The 23,728-nt window shown below is 45.0% G+C and overlaps 1 protein-coding gene across 3 annotated transcripts in view; it reads right to left on the bottom strand.

The window, feature by feature from the left end:
- The window catches only part of UNC45A (unc-45 myosin chaperone A), a 41,102-nt gene that overhangs the window by 10,106 nt on the left and 7,268 nt on the right, over window positions 1–23,728 (bottom strand). For all 3 annotated transcript variants that reach the window (XM_088472912.1, XM_088472911.1, XM_088472913.1), the window contains 12 exons: window positions 19,687–19,855; window positions 19,418–19,588; window positions 18,092–18,263; window positions 15,732–16,032; window positions 15,546–15,640; window positions 15,295–15,436; window positions 14,813–14,953; window positions 14,591–14,718; window positions 7,694–7,760; window positions 5,613–5,726; window positions 2,222–2,337; window positions 1,903–2,020 (listed from right to left, as the gene is read on the bottom strand). In XM_088472912.1, the coding sequence (XP_088329038.1) occupies window positions 1,903–2,020; window positions 2,222–2,337; window positions 5,613–5,726; window positions 7,694–7,760; window positions 14,591–14,718; window positions 14,813–14,953; window positions 15,295–15,436; window positions 15,546–15,640; window positions 15,732–16,032; window positions 18,092–18,263; window positions 19,418–19,588; window positions 19,687–19,855 (1,734 nt within the window). The remainder of the gene's footprint in view (window positions 1–1,902; window positions 2,021–2,221; window positions 2,338–5,612; window positions 5,727–7,693; window positions 7,761–14,590; window positions 14,719–14,812; window positions 14,954–15,294; window positions 15,437–15,545; window positions 15,641–15,731; window positions 16,033–18,091; window positions 18,264–19,417; window positions 19,589–19,686; window positions 19,856–23,728) is intronic.

Raw genomic sequence — 23,728 nt, 5'->3', positions numbered from 1 at the left:
TGCCACAGTAAGCAGTCTGCCTGCCCTTAATAAAACTGAGTAAAGTGAAATAAAATAAAAAATGTGCTTCAGCTCTCTCGGGCACAATTTCTAAACTGGGGCTAATGAGGCATAGAGGGGGAGGAGCCAGTCACACTTCTAAATTATTTAAAGTGCCAGGCTCTACTCTACCACCATCAATACCCCACTGTCTTGAGCTCCAGTGTCCCTAGTGGATGAAGGAGAAATACGTGGTGACAGAAGGCATAATAAATAGATACAGTGCCTTGCAAAAGTATTCACCTCCCCCAACCGCCCTTGGCTTTTTACCTTTTTTGTTACATTACAACCTGTAATTTATTTATTTTTTTATCTGAATTTTATGTGATGGATCTGCACAAAATAGTCTAATTTGGTGAAGTGAAATGAGAAAAATATATAAAAAAGAATCTTTATAAATAAAATTCTGAAAATTGGCATGTGCATATGTAATCACCCCCTTTGCTATGAAGCCCGTCAAAGGTTCTGGTGCAACCAATTATCTTCAGAAGTCACATAATTAGTGAAATGAAGTCCATCTGTGTGAAATCTAAGTGTCACATGATCTGTCAATATAAACACACCTTTTCTGAAAGACCCCAGAGGCTGCAACACCACTAAGCAAGAGGCATCACACCATGAAGACCAAGGAGCTCTCCAAACAAGTCAGGGACAAAGTTGTTGAGAAGTACAATTCTGGGTTGGGTTATAAAAAAATATATATATCCAAATTTTTGATGATCCCCCGGAGCACCATCAAATCCATCATCATCATCAAATGGAAAGAACATGGTACTACAACAAGCCTGCCAAGAGAGGGCCACCCCCCAAAACTCACAGACCGGGCAAGGAGGGCATTAATCAGAGAGGCAGCACAGAGACCAAATGTACACTCTATATAGCTGGGCTTTATGGAAGAGTGGCCAGAAAAAAGCCATTACTTAGTGATAAAATAATAAGAAGACACGATTTGAGTTTGCCAAAAAACATGTGGGCGACTCCCCAAATGTATGGAGGAAGGTGCTCTGGTCAGATGAGACTAAAATGTAACTTTTTTCGGCCACCAAGGAAAACACTATGTCTGGCACAAACAAAACACATCCCATCTCCACAAGAACACCATCCCCACATTGAAACATGGTGGTGGCAGCATCATCCTGTGGCAATGTTTTTCAGCAGCAGGGACTGGGAAACCGAATGGTGCTAAATACAGGGATATTCTTGAGCAAAACCTGTTTCAGTCTGCCTGTGATTTGAGACTGAGGTTCACCTTCCAGCAGGACAATGACACGAAGCATACTGCTAAAGCAACACTCGAGTGTTTTAAGGGGAAACATTTAAATGTGTGGAATTGCATAGTCAAAGCCCAGATCTCAATCCAATTGAGAATCTGTGGTCAGACTTGAAGATTGCTATTCACAAGCGGAAACCATCCAACATGAAGGAGCTGGAGCAGTTTTGCCTTGAGGAATGGGCAAAAATCCCAGGGGCAAGATGTGGCAAGCTCATAGAGACTTATCCAAAGCGACTTGCAGCTGTAATTGACGCAAAAGGTGGCTCGACAAAGTACTGACTTTAGGGGGGTGAATAGTTATGCACGCTGAAGTTTTCTGTTATGTTGACCTAAATGTCGTTTGATTCACAATATAAAAAAAACACAACTTCACAGTTGTAGGCATGTTCTGTGAATGAAATGATGCACGGCTTCAAACAATCCATTTTAATTCCAGGTTGTGAGGCAAGAAAACATGAAAAATGCAAAGGGGGGTGAATACTTTTGCAAGACACTGTACGTTAAATGAAATAAGAACATTTGATATGGATTCATTGCATTTGCAGCTCACAGAGAGTACAAAAGCATATACGCCCATGTCTCAGCCTCACCTCCTTGCTCAATGCCATGTTGCACATGCACTCTGTCGCAGACGCCCGGATCATTTCATGCTCTTCAAACATATAACCCTCAATCATTGGTACTGCCTTCTCCTTCATGATCTTCCCTCTGCGGGACACAATACAGATAGTTAGGAATGTCTGAACCATCCCTGAGGGAAATGGTAATAATCACACATTGTATTGCAGCATGGTGTCTTCCAGTGTATCGTAACCAAATACTATTATTATTATTATTATATGGTAAATGTATTACTCCATCTGCAGTAATTGAGCTACTGACAGAAGCTAGATTTACAGCGTTCCTCACCTCAGCCTTTCGCTGATCCCAGCCAGGTTTGTTAAAGCCATTAGTGCCTCAAAGTTCTGCAGAGCTGTGCGATTTAGATGGAGCAAACTGACCAGGGGTCGGACGACCTCATAGATCTGTTATGGAATGCAAAGCGGACAATGAGGACAGAAGGGAGGTCGCTTATTTAGTAAGACAACTTTATCGTGACTGAATTCAAATCTTTTATTACAACAAGAAGGTACAAGATATGTCCCCTACTTTTATAAAAAAAAAACATGAAATTGATTTGACACTCCTGGGCGCAAATGGAGGGTGTAAAAATATGCTAGCTGCCTGGGAGAACACTGGTCTCCCCACCTTGGAAAAACTTCTATAGATATGGTGAGGGGAAAAAGGAGACTCTTTGGGTGCTGCCCCCCAGAAAACAACAGAGATAACTTATCAGTGTTTCTGATGTCAATTCAAATGCACTAAATTATGAAATACAAACATAAAAAAACAGTGTGATGCAGCTTGGAGGATTCTCTCTGTAAATAGCAGAAACAACCACCATACCATGTTCTGATTGGACTTGGGAAGTTAAAAGACGGTTTGCATTTCCATAAGTGATTTCTCTGATGAAACCGCCATGTGACTCGGGAGGAGAAACACATCAAGTGACTCGACTTACAGTCTATGCTACACAGACACGCATGGAAGGGACCATGATGTGATCTAGCCTAACATACAGCAACAGTACTTTCCTTTAGAATTGCTTTCCCAATTATTAATGATTCCGATGAGTGCTGTGTTTTCTCCTTAATCAGTGACTTCAACTCCCGATATACACTATTTATTAACAAATCAAGAAAAACATTAAAAGCATATCACCACAAAATGGTCAAGTTTGGAGGTCCATATCGTCCGTTTGTTGCCCAGATGTTAAAAGGACCAAGGACTGGATACCGGATACCACCAACAGTAAGAACATCCACCATGGTGGATGTTCTTACTGTTGGTGGTATCCGGTATGGATGTTCTTACTGTTGGTGGTATCCGGTATCCAGTCCTTGGTCCTTTTAACATCTGGGCAACAAACGGACGATATGGACCTCCAAACTTGACCATTTTGTGGTGATATGCTTTTAATGTTTTTCTTGATGTGAGTGCAATTTGTTAATAAATAGTGTATACTTTTCTGGCAATATAACACTATTGTGGTATTTCTTCTTCTTTTTGAGTGCATCAATATCGGGAGTTGAAGTCACTGATTAAGGAGAAAACACAGCACTCATCGGAATCATTAATAATTGGGAAACCAATTCTAAAGGAAAGTACTGTGGGAAACTATATTTGCGCCAGTACGGGACAATATTTGATGTAATAGAACTGTGTGTTTGTGGAGTGTGAAACCTCCACTTTTTTGTCCTGTGGGCAGCAGTATAGAGTGTGGAGCGCAAGGAGAATTTTCTTTGTATATTTATACAGCAACAGTGCTCAGCCCACTGGCACTGCCAAAAACACCAGCACAGATGGGTAGTTGGTCTGGTGCCATTATCACTGGCGCCAAGGTCTGGGGTAATTAAATCAACTCCTCAGACTCAGTGGCACTGCCAATTACCAGCATTAGTGGGCAGTTGACTTAGCACTACTCTAGCTGGCATTGAGGTCAGGGGTAATTACATCGACTCCTCAGAGTCAGCAGGAGCCTTCCGTTACTCCCTGCTATCAATCCAAACCCTACAGGAATTGACATTATACGGCATCACTGTGAAATGACAACACTCACTGCTACACCCGAAATGGGAGGTGCTGCAAATTAACATTTATGTGGAAGCAGCGACCAGACTACTGGGCACAGGGAAAATGTACCTGTTAACCTTACTAACGAATTTACATTCCGGCTGGATACAGTGCTAATACAATAGTTCTATCATGAACAATACAAGCGTTATTGCTCAACATTAATTGAATTAACACCTAACACAGGCCCTGGTTCAGCAAGAATCGCTAGTGCAAAGACGCTCGCAGTCAGTCGATTTTCGCAATCTGCGCATGTATCGCAGTGCGCAAACTAGCCTCTGCGATCGGGAATGTGAGCGCAGTGTGTACGCAGACCCTTTGCAGAGTGATTGACAGGAAGTGCCGTTTGGGGGTGGTGACGGAGGGGGTGGTGACGGTGGTTGGGCGAACGCAGGCGTATCAGTGCATCGGGACAGCGTTGCAGGGGCATGCATAAATTAGTCACTGCAATACCATACGCAGCCTGAGGCCTCACCTTAACTGTGCATATGGGTCCGATGTTACGCTATGTTGCCCAAGTGTACGGATGGGAGTAAGGGAAAGTGGGTGTCCTTATGTTAGGCTGAGATCGCATTGCAAATGCAAACATTTACATTTCACCGCTGATATTAGCAACTGCATTGCATGCGTATAAGCAGAATAGCGATCCTTGCTGAATCAGGCCCATAGTTGGAACTTTTATATGCCATAGCTGCATACTCCCCTATGTATACTGAGCCGGATCCTATACTAGTTGGTATCTACACATATGTAGCTTTCTGGCCACAGATTGCATATTACGGGATTTCAGGAGACTGCAAAATATTGTTTAATATTGTGTTATCGTTCTCCAAGTGGTTTTTAATTTATTGTAATTATTAGTGAATATTATAAAAATGACTTTTTTAATTCAGCAGCTACAGCACAGAGCTCTTGTTAGTTTCTCGGTGTCCCTCTGACACTATGCCCATCAGGTGGAGGAGCAAAGAAAAAAACAAAAAACACCACCATGTAATTATATGGACACATAACACACCAATAAGCAACTATTATTTCTGTCTGAGAGGTGTCTTATGGCAATTGTTTCACCATGCTGTGAATGAAGGACAAATGCTGGACTGTACGGTACCAGAGACTTACTGCCTGCTAAGTGCATGATCACTTCCTGCTCATCGGAAAAGGAGGCGTCTAGTTTGGGAGTTATCAGAAGTGCATGGTGGGAACAGTGATATCACATTAATGTCCAACTTACTTCCGCTATAGAACCGTCTTCCCCATCCGCTTTATTCATGTCATCTTTTCAGAAACTCGTCTAATAGACCTCTCAGTTTAGGGCTTAATTCAACTGAGAGTGAGGGAACATCGGTACAGTCTTTGTTATGTCTCACACTTCTGTATTTGAAGTACTTTTATTTTATTTTTTTTAACATTGTTGAAGGGGGGGGGGGGGGGTAGAAATTAGCTTTCACAACAAAGTGCAACTGGAAAGTACAAAACACATCCGGATAAAAAGGTACCAGGGGTGGCATGGGTTACACCACCTCTGACTACGCCATATACAGGGAGAAAGTAGCTTTACTCCTCAGGACAGAATGCAGCGTCTCCTCATCGCAGAGCATTGTTCAGACGCCATGTCACATGTACTCACCCTTTCACCTGGAAATGCAATTTCAGGGTTTGATGTGATTGTTATCTTGGCCAAAGCTTGTGCTGCTTTCGTTTTTCCCAACTCAGATCCTTCTAATGCCAGTGGTATCAAAGCCTGTAAGTAAGCAAGCATACGGATTTAATGTACATTAGGAGAATTTATCTAATAACTTAAAGTGCACAGTTATTAGTTCAGACTGTTAGGTACACAACCTAGAAAAATACCATATTATTCACACAGTAGTGCTCTTATCACTACTTATAAAAATCCATAACCAGGATGTGATGCATTTACCTAACCACCAAGCATTTAACCCCTTTGCTGCCAAGGAAGAGTGGGATTTGTCCAAAGCACTGCAACACTTCAAATGGGTATGGAAAATGCACCTAGAAGTTCCATGTTTATAGTCGCTGTCGCTCTAACCTGAAGGCCAGGACTTAATGACATTACTACAGACCTGCAAGGATATCATTAAGTCCCCACCCCTTCCAGGATAAATATTGAAGAACTTTTTAAGCCAGGAAATAGGGGAGAGAGTATTAAAAATGTCCCCCCATGCTGCCACTCAGACTCAGGGGGACCCTCGTTTGATAAAGGGGACTCTTCTCTTTCAATTGATTTGACCTCTTAGGAGTCATTCTTTGGTGATCACCAGACAATATTAACCTGCACTGCAGAAATACTCGGGAGACCTGACAGATGACTGGGGCGCTTAATATGTACAATTTTCACCAACCTGGCATGTACGCGCCTGGGGACACCCTCATAGAGGGGAGTCCCATCTTTCAAATAGTATGTCATTTCTTGTGATCACCAGACACTATCAACCTATGCTATAGAAAGTGTTAAGTTCTAATGCACCAATATCCCACATCCTGGAGTCATTAAACACAGGGAGCCCCTCATTTGATGCGGGTTAGTTGTCTTTTTCAAATGGCATGCCTTGTTCTACTACCATAATTATTCCTACACAGTTTATACAATACATTCAAACACGTAATAAGAAAAAATAAATACAGATTTTATCATGAAAAGAAAACCTGTACATAGAATCCTCTTTTTTTGCTGTTTTGGATAGGTGCATTAATGACGAAACAAGGTACACAAAGTAATTCTTGGTAGTGGTGACAAGAAAATAATTCAAACATTTGCTTATAGCTTGCTTGCTTGAAATTTCAATAGAACACACTTTTAGCCATTGTGGTTATAATTGCATATTAGTGAGATTCCTGTGTTGCAAAATATACCTCCCTGATCTTGTCATTATTGCCCATTTGTGCAGCGTAAAAGTATGAGGCTCACAAGGGGTCCCAATGCATTGCAAATGGATAAGTAGTGTGTAGGCGCAGAGCTGTCGCTGGTCACTTTGATTAACAGTAGGCAGCCTGAATCGCTGTATCCTCAGTGACAAGTCTTTGTGCCCCAGCCCATCTTGCATACTCTGCGCCTGTTGACTCACACAGGTGAAGATGTCGTAGAGTCATCAAGTCTCTCCAGGTTGCTGCTGAGATACTGGTGATGTGAAAGTGGAACCATTCGTGGCCGCCTCTGCAGATAAGGGAGACCATGGCCAACAGATGCAGCAGGGCACAGGGACGATAGTGCTCAGAGTGCCAAGCTGACACACTCCTGTCAGAAGATAGTGGGTCAGACGAGTAGTGAAAGTCTCCAGAGCTCATGCTGGGAGACAGTCAAAAGTATTACCCAGTAATCAGGCAAATAAACAGTAGACTTGATAGTACTCTGGGGAGCCAGGTCTGCTCGAGATGGCCATCAAGGCATGCCTCGGACTTATCTCTTTGTACAATCATAGCCCAGGACTCATAGGTGTAATGAGATGTGACCTGTACTGCATTAACCTGACTTTGTTCAGCACATTCCACTGAGATCAGGAATTTACCAAATATTGTGAACATGGCCAAGAGATACCAGATAAAAAGGCATGGGAAGGACGGATGAGCCTTGGTTACTGGATAGAAGATATAGGACATTAAAAGCAATCTAAATGTTTTTAACAGAGTATTAAAAACCAAACTAAAAAATCTCACAACATAAATGAGAACAGTAGGAGAGCGCCTCACCTTTCCTCCTCCTTGAGCTACAACATTTCCTCTGTCTTCTGGTTTTTTCACTACAGCTAAGAAGACCCTGGAGGGAAGAGAGAAATGAAGGCGTTCTAAAGCAAGCTGCCACTGATCCACAGCGAGGTGCAGACAGCTTTCCAGGGACAATAGCAAAGTGTATAGTTTATATGTATACATAAACATGCCTTAAAAGGAGATTGTAGTTAATTTGCACAAAAGACCAATTTAGTACCATTCTATCATTGGAATAAAAGGTCTCTAGATTCAGACCATAAAGCTATTATAGCTGTCAGCTTTCTAATTTGGTCTCAATGGCTTGTGACTTTTTCACTGTGCTTTAAACAACAGGTGGCTGTATTACCCCTTCTATAGCCTTAGTCTCTGCTGGGCTGTTTTAGTGAAGACAGCAAGATGAGTCACCAAATGAGCAACGGCTGCTGTGCAAGACTCTTGTGGAGACCTCAGTGTACACACAGCAATGCTTAATCATTATATCAGATCTTTGTAATTTATAATCTTCAATACAGGGTGTAAGGCTGGGTACACACCTAAAGATTTTCTGTCCAACCGTCCAACTAGTTGATTGGTTGGAATGAAAATCTGGTAAGGTATGAAAGCAAATGATAATCAGCAATTTGCTCCCAAACGCCGGAAAAACAGGATTTTGGTACTTACCGATAAATCCCTTTCTCCGATTCCACAGGGGACACTGGAGTTCAAGACAGTGGGGTATAGACGGTGGTAGAGTAGAGCCTGGCACTTTAAACAAAAAAATCTAGAAGTGTGACTGGCTCCTCCCCCTCTATGCCCCATCAGCCCCAGTTTAAGAACTGAGCCCGAGAGGAGACGGAGGACAACAGGAAAACAAGGAGAAGGAGAAGACCACAGAACGGAACAAGACCGACTGAAGGAGAACAGAGGAAACCACTGCAGGGAATTATGCAGTCACACAACCATAGAAGGAACCAAACAACTGGCAGGTACGCAGCGCTGGGCGGGCGTCCAGTGTCCCCTGTGGAATCGGCGAAAGGGATTTATCGGTAAGTACCAAAATCCTGTTTTCTCCTTCATCCACTAGGGGACACTGGAGTTCAAGACAGTGGGGACGTCCCAAAGCCAACCTCCTGGGTGGGAAGCGCGGAGAACATGCCGACCCTTTGGCCAACAGAAACAGGGACCGCCAAGAACCAGAGGTTCAATGGAAGGCAAGAGTGGGGGATCAAGTGTAGTGAGCCAGGAGACAATCAGAACTCCAAGCGGAACAGACACAGAACTTCCACAACTTACAGCGTAAATAGAATGGAATAAGTGGCTAGCGAGAAAACACCCTCAGGTGAGAAGCATCAGAACACTGTAAACTCAGCTGAAAACAGACCAAACCAGACTATTGGGAGCAGAGAGCTCCAACCAGAATCCATATGAGAAGGGCAGTAACCCGAGAACAAAAGTCGAGAAAACCGTACCAGATTCGGAAACAGGAAACTGCAGCTGTCGCAGATAGCAGAATACCAGCACTGTTGGACATAATCATATAGATACAAGTATAACGATACCAATCTACAGAAACAGTGCTGATCCTGTCCACAGACTCCTAACAAAGAGATTTGCAGGGAGGTAAAAGTCAAGGCCGAACAGTCACCATCAACCATTCTGGAGGTCCAACTACTACAAAGTTGTAAACCAGCAGAAGGAAAAGACCATGAGTGGAGATCACACTGGGGACGAAGCAGAGGCAGCATCTAGAGGATTGAGATTACAATACCTTCAGAGGGTCAGACAGCAGAACCCCACTCCGAAAACAGAGTAGAAAACAGCGACTGAACACCTGCAGCTGAAAAGAAAATCACAGCCACAAACTCCAAAACAACAGACAATTCCCAACATGATAGAAGTGCGTAGACAGTACCAACTGCTGGCCTGAACATATTCTGAAACACACAGGAGTAAACCAGAGTGCCACAGGGAGAGAATACAAACTCCACACTGATGTGGGAAAGGTGGGAATTGAACTCACAACCTCTGCGCTGGGAGACGGGAATGCTAACCACTACCCATCTGAGCCCCAGTTATGTATAGGGTTCATAACAGAAGCAATGCCTTAGGGAATTGCGACTATCATTATGTAAGCTGCAGAACTTGACTCTAGTCTATAGAGCCACCATTAATATATATATATGGATAAAGCTGACAGCTATTGGTAATCCCAGGCGGCTTCCCATCCGTGGAATATAGGTATATACCCACATACAAAACCTTAGGGACAGATGGTGTAAAGCGGAGTTATTGTATTAACTACCGCATCAGGAGAGACCAGCCTCCAATCGCAAACCTCTCTTTTAAAATATGCTATGTACCAGACATAAAACTGATAACAGATCCTACCTCTACCGTTATGGTAAGGATAAGAAGCGATAGATATTTATCTCCAAACATGCATACCTACATACAAGATTAGTAGGTGACGATAATAATTTGAAAATAGAACATGAGCAATAGTAGAGCTATGGAAGGAATTGAGCCACAAGACAAAATTCACTCCAGACATGTATATATTTTAAAGCAGGGCTTAGTATAAAATACAAATACATACATACATGTGGCTTACCTCCACGCAGGGGAACTGCTCATGTGCCGCCTGTGGTCGTCATTCTGCTACGGCATAGGAAGCAGGATATTTTAGCAGCGTGCTACCCCAGACTATCCTGGGACCCTTCTGTTACTGGTTACTTACTTTAAAAGCGGGAATCAAAAAGACAACCTCCATGCTGTGAGGCAGCAATGCCAACCCCCACACCGGCAGTAACTAACTTCCTCTTGTATGTGCTGCTGAATGGAGCACCTAAAATATAATCTATATAGATGCACATATGCATACCTTCTAAGGTAAACACAGAAGACTGGTGAGAACTAGAAGTCTTTAAAGACCAGCCTATAAGTTAGTATATGTGCTGCCACATATATGTATGGGAAGAGTACTGCCCCTCTATAAGGTGAGCCATAACCTGGGTATGGGACGCAATAATCTGCTAACCCTGGGTTAAGGGTATGCTATAACCCTAAATTCTGGCAGCAGCACCAGAACAGTGACTAAGGTGAGCCAATGTAAAACAATGCTCATTTAGGCAGGGTAGCTAGTGCACCCTGAGGTAGCCTTCACAAGCAATTAGATTAAGCTATGCAACCTTTGTATAGAACCAAGGGGAAGCCTGACAGGGGGTAATACCAGTCATTTACTTTCATAACCGCATAATGCGGTGTTAAGCAAAAAGGGTATTGGGCTAGTTCCCATACTGCTAGCAACCAGCTATCTACTATAGCTAGCACTACTCCTGTCAAACAGTGACAGGCATCCCCTACCTTTTGCGCTTCAGCATTCCCAGCGTAGGAGGGGGAGGGTGGCGCGTAGGAGACCCACGCTAATAATCCCTGCTGTTAGGGCAGCCCGAAAGAGGGAAAACGGGAGGCGGCTGCTGGAGTGTGGGAGGAAACCGGAGTACCCGTAGGAAACCCACGCAAGTACAGGGAGAATATACAAACTCCACACAGTTAGGGCCGTAGCGGGAACTGAACCCATAACCTCAGTGCTGTGAGGCAGTAACGCTAACCATTACACTTAATGTGCTTTCCCTCATGCAGGCGGCTGTCTGCACAGCACTCCGTCCGGGTGCCTCTTCGCGGGGGAACTAATGCAGAGAATGTCTGCGCTGCTGCGCTAACAGGAAAACACCCCCAAAAGCAGGCTGCTACACGTTAGTGGAGGAAGCCATGCCGCCGCTTAAGTACTAAGTGCCCGTCCGGGGGCTGTGGGATGACACCGCTCCGTCTGTCAGCCCAGCCACTAAAAAGCATAGGGTCGCGGCGTCTCCTCCTTTGTATATTAGAGGAGAGCTGCTGGTTAGTTATAACATTAAAGCCCTTTTGCTATAGAGCTAATCTATCTGCTGAAGCGAGCACTGGTAGAACCGCGCTGCTCTCAGATAAGGGAGAGCACGGGCCAGACTATAGATGGCGCCGCTAACATGCATGACGCGCCCTTTCCATAATACCGGCTTTTATATATATGCGCGCCAAGGACCGCGCTGCTTGTCAGCGCTGCACTGTCTCCTGTAGAGGGACTCGTCTGGCTTCCGAAGCCGGCACCTTACACTGCTTGTGCAGATGGCGGGACCTCGCCTGTCAGCGCTGTACTGTTTAATGAGCAGCAGTGCGGCGTCTATCATTACTGTGTGATCTACTCACCCAGCATTACAACTCCTATATAGAGGAAGGAGGAGCAGGTGTCCTCAGTGACCGCCGCGGCATCACCGTGCTTTTGATTGCAGGGGCCGCGCTCCATCCCCTCCTTCAATTAAGAGGGTGATGGCTAGGAATAAGCCAGAGACCCTGACGCTGACTGTTGAGTGCAGCGGCGGGTCTCGTCAGCAGCTCCGACACCACCACGTGGCAGGTTTGAAGGAGCTGTGTATGACAAGCGCGCACCACCGCTGTCCCTAAGCCCAGCGTTTTGGCCCACCGCTCCAGCTAGTCAGGAGTGGTGGGATATACTTACAAACTGCTGCGGCCGGGTTGCTGGGCTGGGGGGCAAATGAGGAAACCCGGACACGAACCGGTTTCAGTTGTGTCGGGTCCTCATGGAGTCTGATGACTCTGTTTAAAGTCCCCCCTCAGGGTCACCGGACACAGGCTGCAGTAGCCGTGTGGTGCCCTCCCGGCGGCTCCCACGTAGCAGGCAGACTGCCACAGTAAACAGTCTGCCTGTCCTCAATGCTTTAAATAAAAAGCTCTAAAAAAATAAAATAAAATAAATTATACTCAAAAAAGGCTGGAGACAGCCTGATGTGCTTCCGGCTCTCTCGGGCACATTCTAAAAACTGGGGCTGATGGGGCATAGAGGGGGAGGAGCCAGTCACACTTCTAGATTTTTTTGTTTAAAGTGCCAGGCTCTACTCTACCACCGTCTATACCCCACTGTCTTGAACTCCAGTGTCCCCTAGTGGATGAAGGAGAAATAGACAAAATCTGTTGTTTGAACAAATTATTTAGATCAAACATATAACAAACTTGTCTGACCGACCATTTTCATCTGTTTTCTGGCATTTAGGAGCAAATTGCTGATCATCAGTTACTCCCATTCCTTACCAGATTTTCTTTCCAACCAATCAACTAGTTGGATGGTTGGACAGAAAATCTTTAGGTGTGTATGCAGCCTTACATGGGTGGAACTACCAGCAGTTCAGTAGGTGCACTAACAGGGGTGTAATGTCCCTTACCTTAGGGAGCCCGGGCTGACCTCGTTTATGTGCTGACACATCAGTCTGTCATCTGAGCCAGACTGACTTAGAAGTCATGCTGCCTATCAGTGCTGATGGTCGCAGCCACGTAGTGCCTCTAATTCACAAACAGCTGTCTGTGAATTAGAGACAGCTCATTGCCCCTGTAACTGTCTCTGCCAGAGCCTTCCGACTGAGTGCTGAACTAAGGAAAGCACAGGGATCAGACCCCCTCAGAGATAAAGCTAAAGCCGCTGTGTAACCATGCCCACCAAGTTACATTAACCCATGTTCTCCACCACCGGCATCATGCAGTCAGCCCACCCCATCCTGACTTCCCCTGGCCATTATGTACAGCCCTCCAAACTCCAAATTCCTCTACATGCTTTTTGCCCGGTCAGCTACTCTCTACCCACATAGGTCACTATTCCCCCTCCTGCCAATAGGTGTCTGCCCACCCCCCCGCCCATAGGTGTCTTTGCTGCAACGTTCCCATGTATGTCTGGTCCCCCATGCCAGACACTGACTTCCTCCAACCATGTGTGACTATGCCCACCCCATGCCCATGTGAGAGTCTGCACCCTCATATCCCATATGTGGTTCGGTCCCGCCCCAGCACCCCAACTAAAGGGCACAAAATTGTGGTAGACTACCTTGTGGCATATTATGAACTTGAAGTGGGGTAGAGGAAGGGGCTCCAAAGCATATTTTTTGCACCTGGGTCCACGACTTACAAGTTCCTCAACTAAGTTGTTACCCTATATTTGTGCAGAGGTCAGTAAAATAAATATGGTTAAAGTACTTTTGAAAAAAAAAAAATGTAATTTAAAAATGTAATTAATGTAAAAATGTGATGCTTAACTATTTATGAAAGCAGTGTTTTGAAGACTCTAACGGTGCCTATCCATTAGGCGACCTGAAAGTCTGAACGTCTAGCGTGGTGCCCGAGATGCGGGCACCGCACTGAACGGTGTTCACTGAACTTCTTTCAGTGAAGGAGCCCGACCTCCTATGCCTGAACATGCCGAACCTGACGAGAGTTGTCAGGTTGACAGGCATGTTAAGTAGACAGTCGGGGTCGCCAAGGACCCAGCGTGCACGCGCATCACTGGTCCTTGCCGACTATCCATTACCCGACTTTGTGAATAATGCGAAGAAAGCCTCCTGGTTTTGGTCGGATTGTTCACAAAGTCAGGTAATGGATAGGCCCCTTAAGGCTGCAAAGAAAAAAAAAAAGTTATAATTCCTGACATTGAAACCTTATCACACCAAACAGGCTTTATTGTATGTTGCCAAAATGAGCAAATTGCCCAGAAAAAAAAAATAATTGAGAAAATCAACTTTGATTCTTTTGCATTACTTATCATGGCAATGCTGGTAATCTGACTGACAGGCCTTTCTATCTGTAGTGTATTAATATGTATCTTAGGCACCTATGATTCTCTCTCTATTGCTACATGAAGAGCAAACAAACAGGAGATGTACAAGTTCAATCAAACAATGGACATGATTTTCCCAACCAATCGCATAAAAGCAATCAAAAGGCATCATCTATAAAAACGGTATTCTTTAACAAGTAGAACATATTGTGGCAATGCAGTGGAGGATTTATGGATAGAATTACCTGGATATAAGTTCCTTGGATGAATCGGTTAATGCAGGGCTTTCATTTTTCACCATGCAGGCCATAGCCGATACAACTCCTGCCGCCAGCAGCTTGGAAACACGTGTCTCAACAAACTCTTTCTTATCCTGCCGTTCATTAAACACAAGTAGTCACTTTCAGCTATGGCAAATAGTGATTTATCATTTATGTGACATTCCAGGAGTGTGTCTTTCTGCTCACCTTTGGGTGCTCTTCAGGAACATGCTGCTTGGCGTACTTTGCTAGTTCTAACATTTGTGGGTCTATTTCTTCGCGGTCGTAGCTGTTTGTACAATTTACCAGGGTGGATGCAACAGCAAAGAGCACAGTCTTGTCCTGTGACTGCAGGTGACAAATACACCGAGTGCATTCTTAGAAGCATCATATTTTACTACAGTCACACAAAGCTTTATCTGATGTACTAGGTACTGCATTATGATTTGTCTTAAGCATCCACATACATAATGTTTTATTTCACCAAGGTCTGAGTCAAACATTTATAATACTCACTATGTATTCCTGTGGCTACATAATAAAATCTTTTTTCTGAGGTCTAAAACCGGATTGACATTCTAGAACAGTGGCAGGCAACCAGTGGCTTTGATGCTATTGTTGAACAACAAACACCAGCACGCTAGCTAACCTGCCACTACACATTAGTGAGCTAAATATATACACTGTACCTTTGCCAGGTTAAACATTGCCTGCAAGGCGGCTTTATCCTCTACAAACTCCTCTTTAACATCAGCATCAAACGTTAGGTAAGCCAATCCTTCCACAGCCCAGCGTCGGGAGCTCGCCTGAATACTCTCATTGCACAGCCATCTGCACAATAAGAAATAACTGGGGTTTTAACATTTACGTTTCAGTTAAGGCAAGTTCATCTTTAGCTCAGTTACCCGTACTCAATTATAAACAAATTAAAATAACTTACTTGCGGCACTGTTTTGCTAGCTTGAGAGTGGAGCCTTCTGCAAACTGTTTCATGCTGAAGTCAGTGCCTCCTGCTGATCCCAACTTGCACAGGCCCTACAAATGTTGTGTAACAAAGATTCAGTGATAAGACACAGCAGAAAGGGGCAAGTTTCCTAACACACAATTACATAGGAGACAGACCCACCACCAAAGCTCGTATACGGATTGCGTCATTTTCATTTTTCTTGTATATATCCTTTAGCAGTGTCACACCATTGGCAGTGATGAAGGAGGCTCTCTTAGCTTTGCCAGCAGCATGGATGAGTGCTTCTACTGCCACCTGCTGGTCAATAACTCGTTCTGAGGCACACAGAGCGATTATGCTATCCATTATGCCGGTAAGTTCTAGAGTGCGATTTCCAGCTTCGGATGGGCCCTGTAATAAGCAGGAGACTGTCTGTATTGCCCGTAGCTTCCCATCCAAACCACGGCTCTCAAACCAGCTCCTGCAGGTAGGGAAGTATACAAAACATACATTGTCGCCAGCAAATGGGTACAAGTAACGAATGCTTGGTGTATTCACCAACACAAGCAATATTGTTTATGTATTACAAATCAGCAGATCATTCAGAGACTTAAATTGCATTTTAAGCAAAACTAATGGAAGTTTCAATCAATCGAAAGGTCCAAAACATATTTGCAGTATTACAAACTTTTCTCAAACATTATGCACAACATATTAAATATATATCGATAGAATATTTGAGAAAACTCGCCCAATACATTCTAACTGGTGGCATGTTGAAATTATCGATATAAGAAACACATGCTGCTCGCGGAGATAGTCGCAATCAAATCACATGCATTCTTATACTCAATCTGCTCCTGGCAATTACCCCATAACATCACATTATACTGATCACCAAGTAGCAGCTAAACATCCCTGCGTCATTGTGGTTGTCAGTCAAAAGCTCCAGCAACCACCTTATGGTTGAAATCCCACGAAAAATGAGAGTGTATGTGGGAAGGGAAGTGGAGTCTCTGACTCAGAAATAAGGTGATGACCTCCACGTGAGCGATCTTGAGTGCTGAAATGCAAATACATTCAAGAAACTGTGCGGCTGTAACAATCGCCTTCACAAAGATATTTTTCAAGGGATGACTAAATTATAGGACATTATTAGGCATATTCAATTCCAGACGAAAAGTACCGTACTTTTCGCATGCTGGACTTTTCACCTACATCGCTGGTTTTCAATGCGAAAAAGTATCGCGCGCGTGCCTGCTTTTCCCCGTATTCAATTAGAAATCGCCGAAAACGGGACCAGGCGAAACTAACATGCGAAAAGTACTGTCAGATTTCGGGAAATCAGCCTGACACCCCCCAAATCATGCACTTGAATTGGGGATCCCTCTAGATACCCCCGTAAATGCCTACTGAAGGTATTTGGGGTACTTAAATGCTCTCAATAGCTGCTATTTCGCTCCTTTGCATAAATGGTGAAGGATAGCATTTAGCAGTTTTTTTGGCTCAAAATAAATAGTCCCAGTAATAATCTGGGATACCTGAAAATGGTACACTTTGCTAAAGTGTATTTTTAAAAATCGTTAAAAATCCACCTGCCCCAAGCACCTGCAAACTTAAAAACACCTGGGGAATACTTGGGGACCCCCCTCGAGTCTATTTTACTAGTTTTTAATTTCGTCCCCCAACTTTGGTCTCTTTCGCCCCAAAAATGAAAGTACTTTTTTGGGGTGATCTAAAGATTTTGTAAAACTTTTTTTTTTTTTTTACGCAGTTTACCTTTGGGGGACTGTCCCTAGGGTGCAGGGGGGTTCCCGCAGCTCTGCACCCCAAAACCACAATTCTGCATTTTTTTTTGACACCTATTCGTAGGCGAAACTTTTTCGCAGGTAACACTGCATTGAGTTTCCGCACCGGCGCAAAGTCTTCTGAATTGAATACGGAGGAAACTTATCGCAAGGCGAAATGACGTCACTCGCGATACTTTTCCGCATAAACTGACCTTTCGCAAATAATTGAATACAGCCCTAAGTTGGGCAAACGAACCAATAACATAAAAAAAAACACATGTATGTAGAATTGCAGCTCTTAAAGCTTACTCCCACCTAGTTTCTTCAGAAGACTTCTGAATTTCCAGAAAATACCATTAGTCTCCTTACTTCATCTGACATGGCAAATATCCCACCCAAAATGGTTAAAAACGAGAGCAATCCATTCTTACAAACTAGGGTGCTCCCGAGAGTGCAAGTGCCAGTATGGGGGACTTTTAATCCCCCGCCTCCCCTCTACATTTCAGATTTATTTTCCTGTAGTGCTGTGCAGCACGAAACCTCAGAGACGTCATCTTGGCCTGGTAAAATGACATCATTATAGTGAGAGTCTTGCTTTTATAAGGGATCCCTACAAAACAGACTGAAGGGGGTGCGACCTACAATGCATGTAAGGTGGTGGGAGTATTATCCTTTTAAAAATGTGAAAGTTGCCTTTAAGATCTGTTTTTGTCATTGCTAAAAAGGAGATTCCCTTTAATGTCTTCTTACCGAACATAATCCTCACATAGTTTGTGGAAATTCTCTCGTTCTGCATCACTTTTAAGATCATCAAACAACTTATTCAAGAGTACTGCGGCACTCATTCTGGTGGTCTCCGTCACTGCAAGGCTGCCAGGGATCTCTACAAGAGAACCTCCCACTTCAAGGATTTTCTTTAAACCTGATCAAATAAAAGATAAGTTATCTGGAATTATTCCAGCGTACAGTATGACTAGCACTGACCGAGTCAAGACTGCAAATAAATAAAATTCCATTAAAAAACGTTTTTTTTGTGGTTCATAATCTATATTTCCGAGAGCAGCGCCATAATCTAAAGACAAATAAATCAGCCCTGTAACATCTTAACGCATCACTGTTACTGGTCCAGATTAGCCCTGCAAAATCCATGCAAAACAAACAGCATGAACCCTTAATACAGTCTACAAACGGGAGCGCGCTAGATCGTTTTTCGTTCATTGTTATAACTCAGAAACTGAACGATTTTTGGAACGATAACGATGTCGTTATAGTTAAATCGTTCAAGAAATCGTTACGTGTGTACGCACTTTACAAAGATTCATGAAGGAGGATAAGGGGAATTCAAGTGCTTAATAAAGATTTAAGTACAGTTTTAATAAGAGGAGAGATCTAGTTAGTTTACTAAGGGAGTGGGAAGTTAGGAAACACCCCTGTGCAGGGGCTAAAATAGTAAAAAAAGAAAACAATTTAAATTAATATAGATTAACTTTTTTTTTTTTAAGTGTTCCGGTATTTTCCCAATGATAGTGGTCCACGTTTGTTTGTTTTTAATTGCCTACTAAATTATCTGGCTGAGAATGTTTAAATGTGTACTTTTTTAAAAAACACAATGGAATGTACATAGAAAAAGTACAGTAAAAATGAAACAGTCAGTGAGAGGTATTTGCCATACACACAGAATTTGAAATGCAAAGAACATATAATACATAAGGTCCTTAGGAATATAAATATGGGATTGTGGGATATTTGTGCGATCGTATGTAGGCTAAGTCCAGAGAGGATGGGTCGATATAATAATGGTCTATGCAGAGCTGTCCGCTCATGTAATTACACGTTTTCAGATGGCTCTTTTGCACTAGGGTTAGGGCTGGGGAACTGTGCATGGATAATGACATACAACTCAGCATACAGAGGAACATACATGTTTAGTTCCGTGCACGTAATGCTGGAACAATTACAGCAGACTTGCGTTAAAGTCTGCATCGGCCCAAATACGTCTGCCTCCTTAGCTCTAGTTTTATAAAGGGCTTACAAATGACTGCAATGAATATTCTGTAGACACGACTGTCCACTTACCCTGGTCAATGACCCACAGTGTCATCCCATTGTTGGCATCACGCACTGACTTTCGCGGCACTACTTTTATGAGAAGATTTAGGGAATTCTCCCGGCCGTGTGATGAGACACTAGACTGCGTTAACATCTCCAATAAATGATGAATCATCGACTTCAGTTCCTTTGAAGGATCTTTAAAAAATAAAAAGCAATTAATTGTTAAACTTTCGCATGACCACAGTTACTGGAGTACATCTGTGTTATGAGTGAAGAGACTTTTGTTTTTTTACCCAGAACAATTGCACCTTCTTTCCCTCGGATTTCCTTTTTCATGCCTTCTTTCAGAGCATCAAACATGGCATGTAGGACACTGCATGCTGCAAGGGAGACTGGCTCATCATCCATTGCCATCACCGCACAGAACTTCTCCATACCCACTGCACTAAGGATTGCCATTGTCTACAGAGACACATAGGGAAATCTATAATACAGGACATGCGTTGTAATCTCTACCTAATACATGGAGGAGACTACATGGATAGCAAGCATTTCCTATGCAAGCACCAGTAATAATTAAATATTACACAATACTTCTCCATAGATGCTTATACAATCTGTATCACTAGAATAATTCTTAATTGCAGCTCTCCACCAATTTCATATACTATCTAACCAGTCCCAATGTCTGACAAATTCCCATACACTTATGAACTGTAAGGTAATATCAGTAGAATCCTCTAGCATGCATGTTATTTAACGATCTATTGTACAGTATATATACACTGTACACATTATCTGTAATTCTTAACAACACTCTGTGGCTCACTTATCTCAAGTCACACAATGTCACAGCACAGGAAGGGTAAGCATAGCTAAAATTAGTCTTCACAGGACAGGATTATAGATAGATATGTGGGATTAGCGAATCCTGCAATAAAGGCATCGCTAACTAAATAGCCATCTCATCAACGTATAAAAAAATATGAGATATGGTAAGAACTTACCCTTGTTATCTCTATTTCTACGAAGTCCATAGGGTTCCACAGGATACCTTGGGGTATAGGTGTGACGTCAGTCGCAGGGCACCAAAGAGTTAAGCTTTCAGCCTCCCAGGATGCACTAGGTCCCCCTCCTATACCCCGCCCCCGGGCCAAGGCACCTCAGTTAGTTACCAAGCCATAGGCCGGAGGAGGAGAAGGAAGAGAGAGAACAAAGATCTGGACACATACAAGAATCACATTCTCACCAGAGGGAGACGGAAAACCGGTGACCAGAGCAAAGCCCATCTGCAGCACAGGTGCGACAGGGCGGGAGTCCTGTGGAACCCTATGGACTTCGTAGAAATAGAGATAACAAGGGTAAGTTCTTACCATATCTCATATTTTCTACTTCAGGGTCCATAGGGTATCCACAGGATACCTTGGGGATGTCCCAAAGCAGTATCCTTTAAGGGTGGGGACGCTCCTGTGCAGAAAGGAGAATCCGCCGCCCGAAGGAAGCATCCTGAGAGGCGAAGGTGTCAAACCTGTAATACCTCACGAAGGTATGGACAGAAGACCACGTAGCAGCCTTGCAGATCTGAACTGCCGAGGCACCACGTCGAGCTGCCCACGAAGGACCCACAGACCTAGTGGAATGAGCCTTCAGAGAAGGAGGGACCGGTAGGCCTTCATGAAGATAAGCTTCAGAAATAGCCATACGGATCCAGGCTGCCAAAGTTTGCTTTGAAGCAGGCCAACCCTTTTTACAGAAGCCATAGAGGACAACAAAGCGTCCGACTTCCTAAACAAAGAAGTGCGGTCAACATAAGTCCTTAAGGCCCGCACAACATCCAAAGAGGCCTCACCCACGGAAAGACCCGGTGAGTTAAAGGCCAGAACAACTATTTCCTCGTTAACATGAAACTGGGAAACAACTTTGGGAAGAAACTCGGGCCGAGTGCGGAGCACTGCCCTGTTCCCATGAAAAACCAAGAAAGGGGGTCTACAAGAAAGAGCCCCTAACTCAGAAACACGTCTGGCTGAAGCAACGGCCAGAAGGAAAACAGTCTTAGCTGTTAGCCATTTAATATCCACTGAGCCCAGTGGTTCAAACGGCGGTCCTTGGAGAGCCCTCAGGACCACAGCCAAATCCCAAGGCGCCACAGGTGGAACAAAGGGCGGCTGAATACGGAGAACACCTTGCATAAAGGTGCGCACATCCGGGATTGTAGCAATCCTACGGTGAAACCAGACAGATAGGGCCGAAACCTGTACCTTCAAAGAAGCAAGGCGAAGCCCATGATCTAGTCCCGCTTGCAGGAAGGCGAGAATCCGAGACAGACGAAACTCCCGCGGTGCATAACCTCTCGGTCGACACCACTGGAAGAACGTATGCCACACGCGATGGTATATCCTCGCGGAAGACGGTTTCCGAGCTCGTAACATGGTACGCACCACAGAGCTGGCAAACCCCCAGGACCTCAGCATGGCCGTCTCAACAGCCACGCCGCCAAAGACAGCCGAGTCAGGTCCGGGTGAAGACAAGGACCCTGAGACAGAAGGTCCGGTCGTAGCGGCAACCGCAGAGGACTGTCCACGGACAGACCCTGAAGGTCAGAGAACCAGTGCCGTCTGGGCAACGCGGGAGCTATCAACAGGAGCGTCCCTCCTTCCTGTTTGAATTTCCGGATTACCCGTGGAAGAAGGGAGACCGGAAGGAACAGGTATGCGAACCTGAACGTCCACCGGACGGACAGAGCATCCACCAGAGACGCCCCTTCGTCTCTTGTGCGAGACCGGTACACCGGCAACTTGTTGTTGTGCCGGGACGCCATGAGGTCGATTTCTGGAAGACCCCACCTGTCCACCAGTAGTTGAAAAACGTCCGGGTGCAGGGACCATTCCCCTGGATGAACGTCCTGGCGACTTAGAAAGTCCGCCTCCCAATTTAGCACTCCCGGGATGAAGACCGCTGATATGGCCGGAAGATTGCGCTCCGCCCAAACCAGGATCCGAGAGACCTCTACGAGAGCCGCCCGACTGCGAGTTCCTCCTTGCCTGTTTATGTAGGCCACGGTGGTAGCATTGTCCGACTGGACCTGCACCGGGTGACCCTGGAGAAACCGCTGTGCCTGCAGGAGAGCATTGAAGACCGCACGGAGTTCCAAGATATTTATTGGAAGCTCCGCTTCTGTCGGTGTCCACCTGCCCTGGAACAAGTGTGGACCCGAAACTGCTCCCCAGCCCCGAAGACTGGCGTCTGTTGTCAACAGGACCCAATTTGGAACCCAGAACGGACGTCCCTTGTTGAGGTGGGTCGTCTTTAACCACCACGCAAGGGACAGGCGAACCTCCGGGGTGAGCACAATCGTCTGGAACTTCAGAGACTGAGGCAGCCCGTTCCACTAGGACAGGATCAGGTGCTGCAGAGGTCTGGAGTGAAACTGGGCGTATTCCACCATGTCGAACACCGACACCATGGAGCCCAGTAACCTCATCGCCGAGTGTAAGGACACCCGGCGGCTGTGCAGACAACTGCGCACCCCTGACTGTAAAGCAGAGATCTTGTCCTCCGTCACGAAGATCCTTTGCTGTCCCGAGTCCAATAAGGCTCCAAGATGCAGAATCCTCCGAGACGGGATTAGAGTGGACTTCTGCCAGTTGATTAGCCAGCCGTGCCGTTGCAGCAGTGCAATGGTCAGGTCCAAGTGGTGTAACAGGAGCTCTGGAGATCCTGCCACCAATAACAGGTCGTCCAAGTACGGCAACATGCGGACTCCTTGCAGCCGCAGAGAAGCCGCCATGACCGCCATAGCGTCCTGTATGTCCAATGACACCATGTAGTCCCCAGGTTCCAGCGCCAGAATGATGGACCGTAGGGTCTCCATCCGAAACTTCGGGACCCGCAAAGACTTGTTGAGTGCTTTGAGGTTGAGAATCGGACGATATGACCCATTGGGTTTCTGTACCAAAAATAGATTTGAATAGAAACCCTGGCCCCTCTGGGAGAATGGAACAGGCACTATAACTCCAGCCTGGAGCATAGTGTGCAATACCTTCCGCAGCTCCGTAGCCTTGTTCCGGTCTGATGGTAGACCCGTGGTGAAGAATCGAGCCGGGGGTCTGTGCCGGAAGGAGAGGGCGTACCCGTGAGAGACCACCTCCAGAACCCAAGTGTCTGTCGTAGTGAACGACCAACACCGGGAGAACTGCAGCAGGCGGCCTCCCACCCTGGGATCCCCCAAGGGGAGACCCGGACCGTCAGGCCGCAGGCTTGTCATCTGGCTTGGGGGCCGGACGTCTGGTACTCCATGCCTGTTTCCGGGGCTTGACCGATTTCTTAGGGCCAGCC

This window comes from Taudactylus pleione, unplaced genomic scaffold, assembly GCF_031769625.1.
Source record: "Taudactylus pleione unplaced genomic scaffold, aTauple2 ptg000129l, whole genome shotgun sequence".
Lineage (NCBI taxonomy): Eukaryota > Metazoa > Chordata > Amphibia > Anura > Myobatrachidae > Taudactylus > Taudactylus pleione.
Note: the sequence above shows the minus strand (reverse complement) of the source record. Positions and strands in the feature narration are given on the sequence as shown.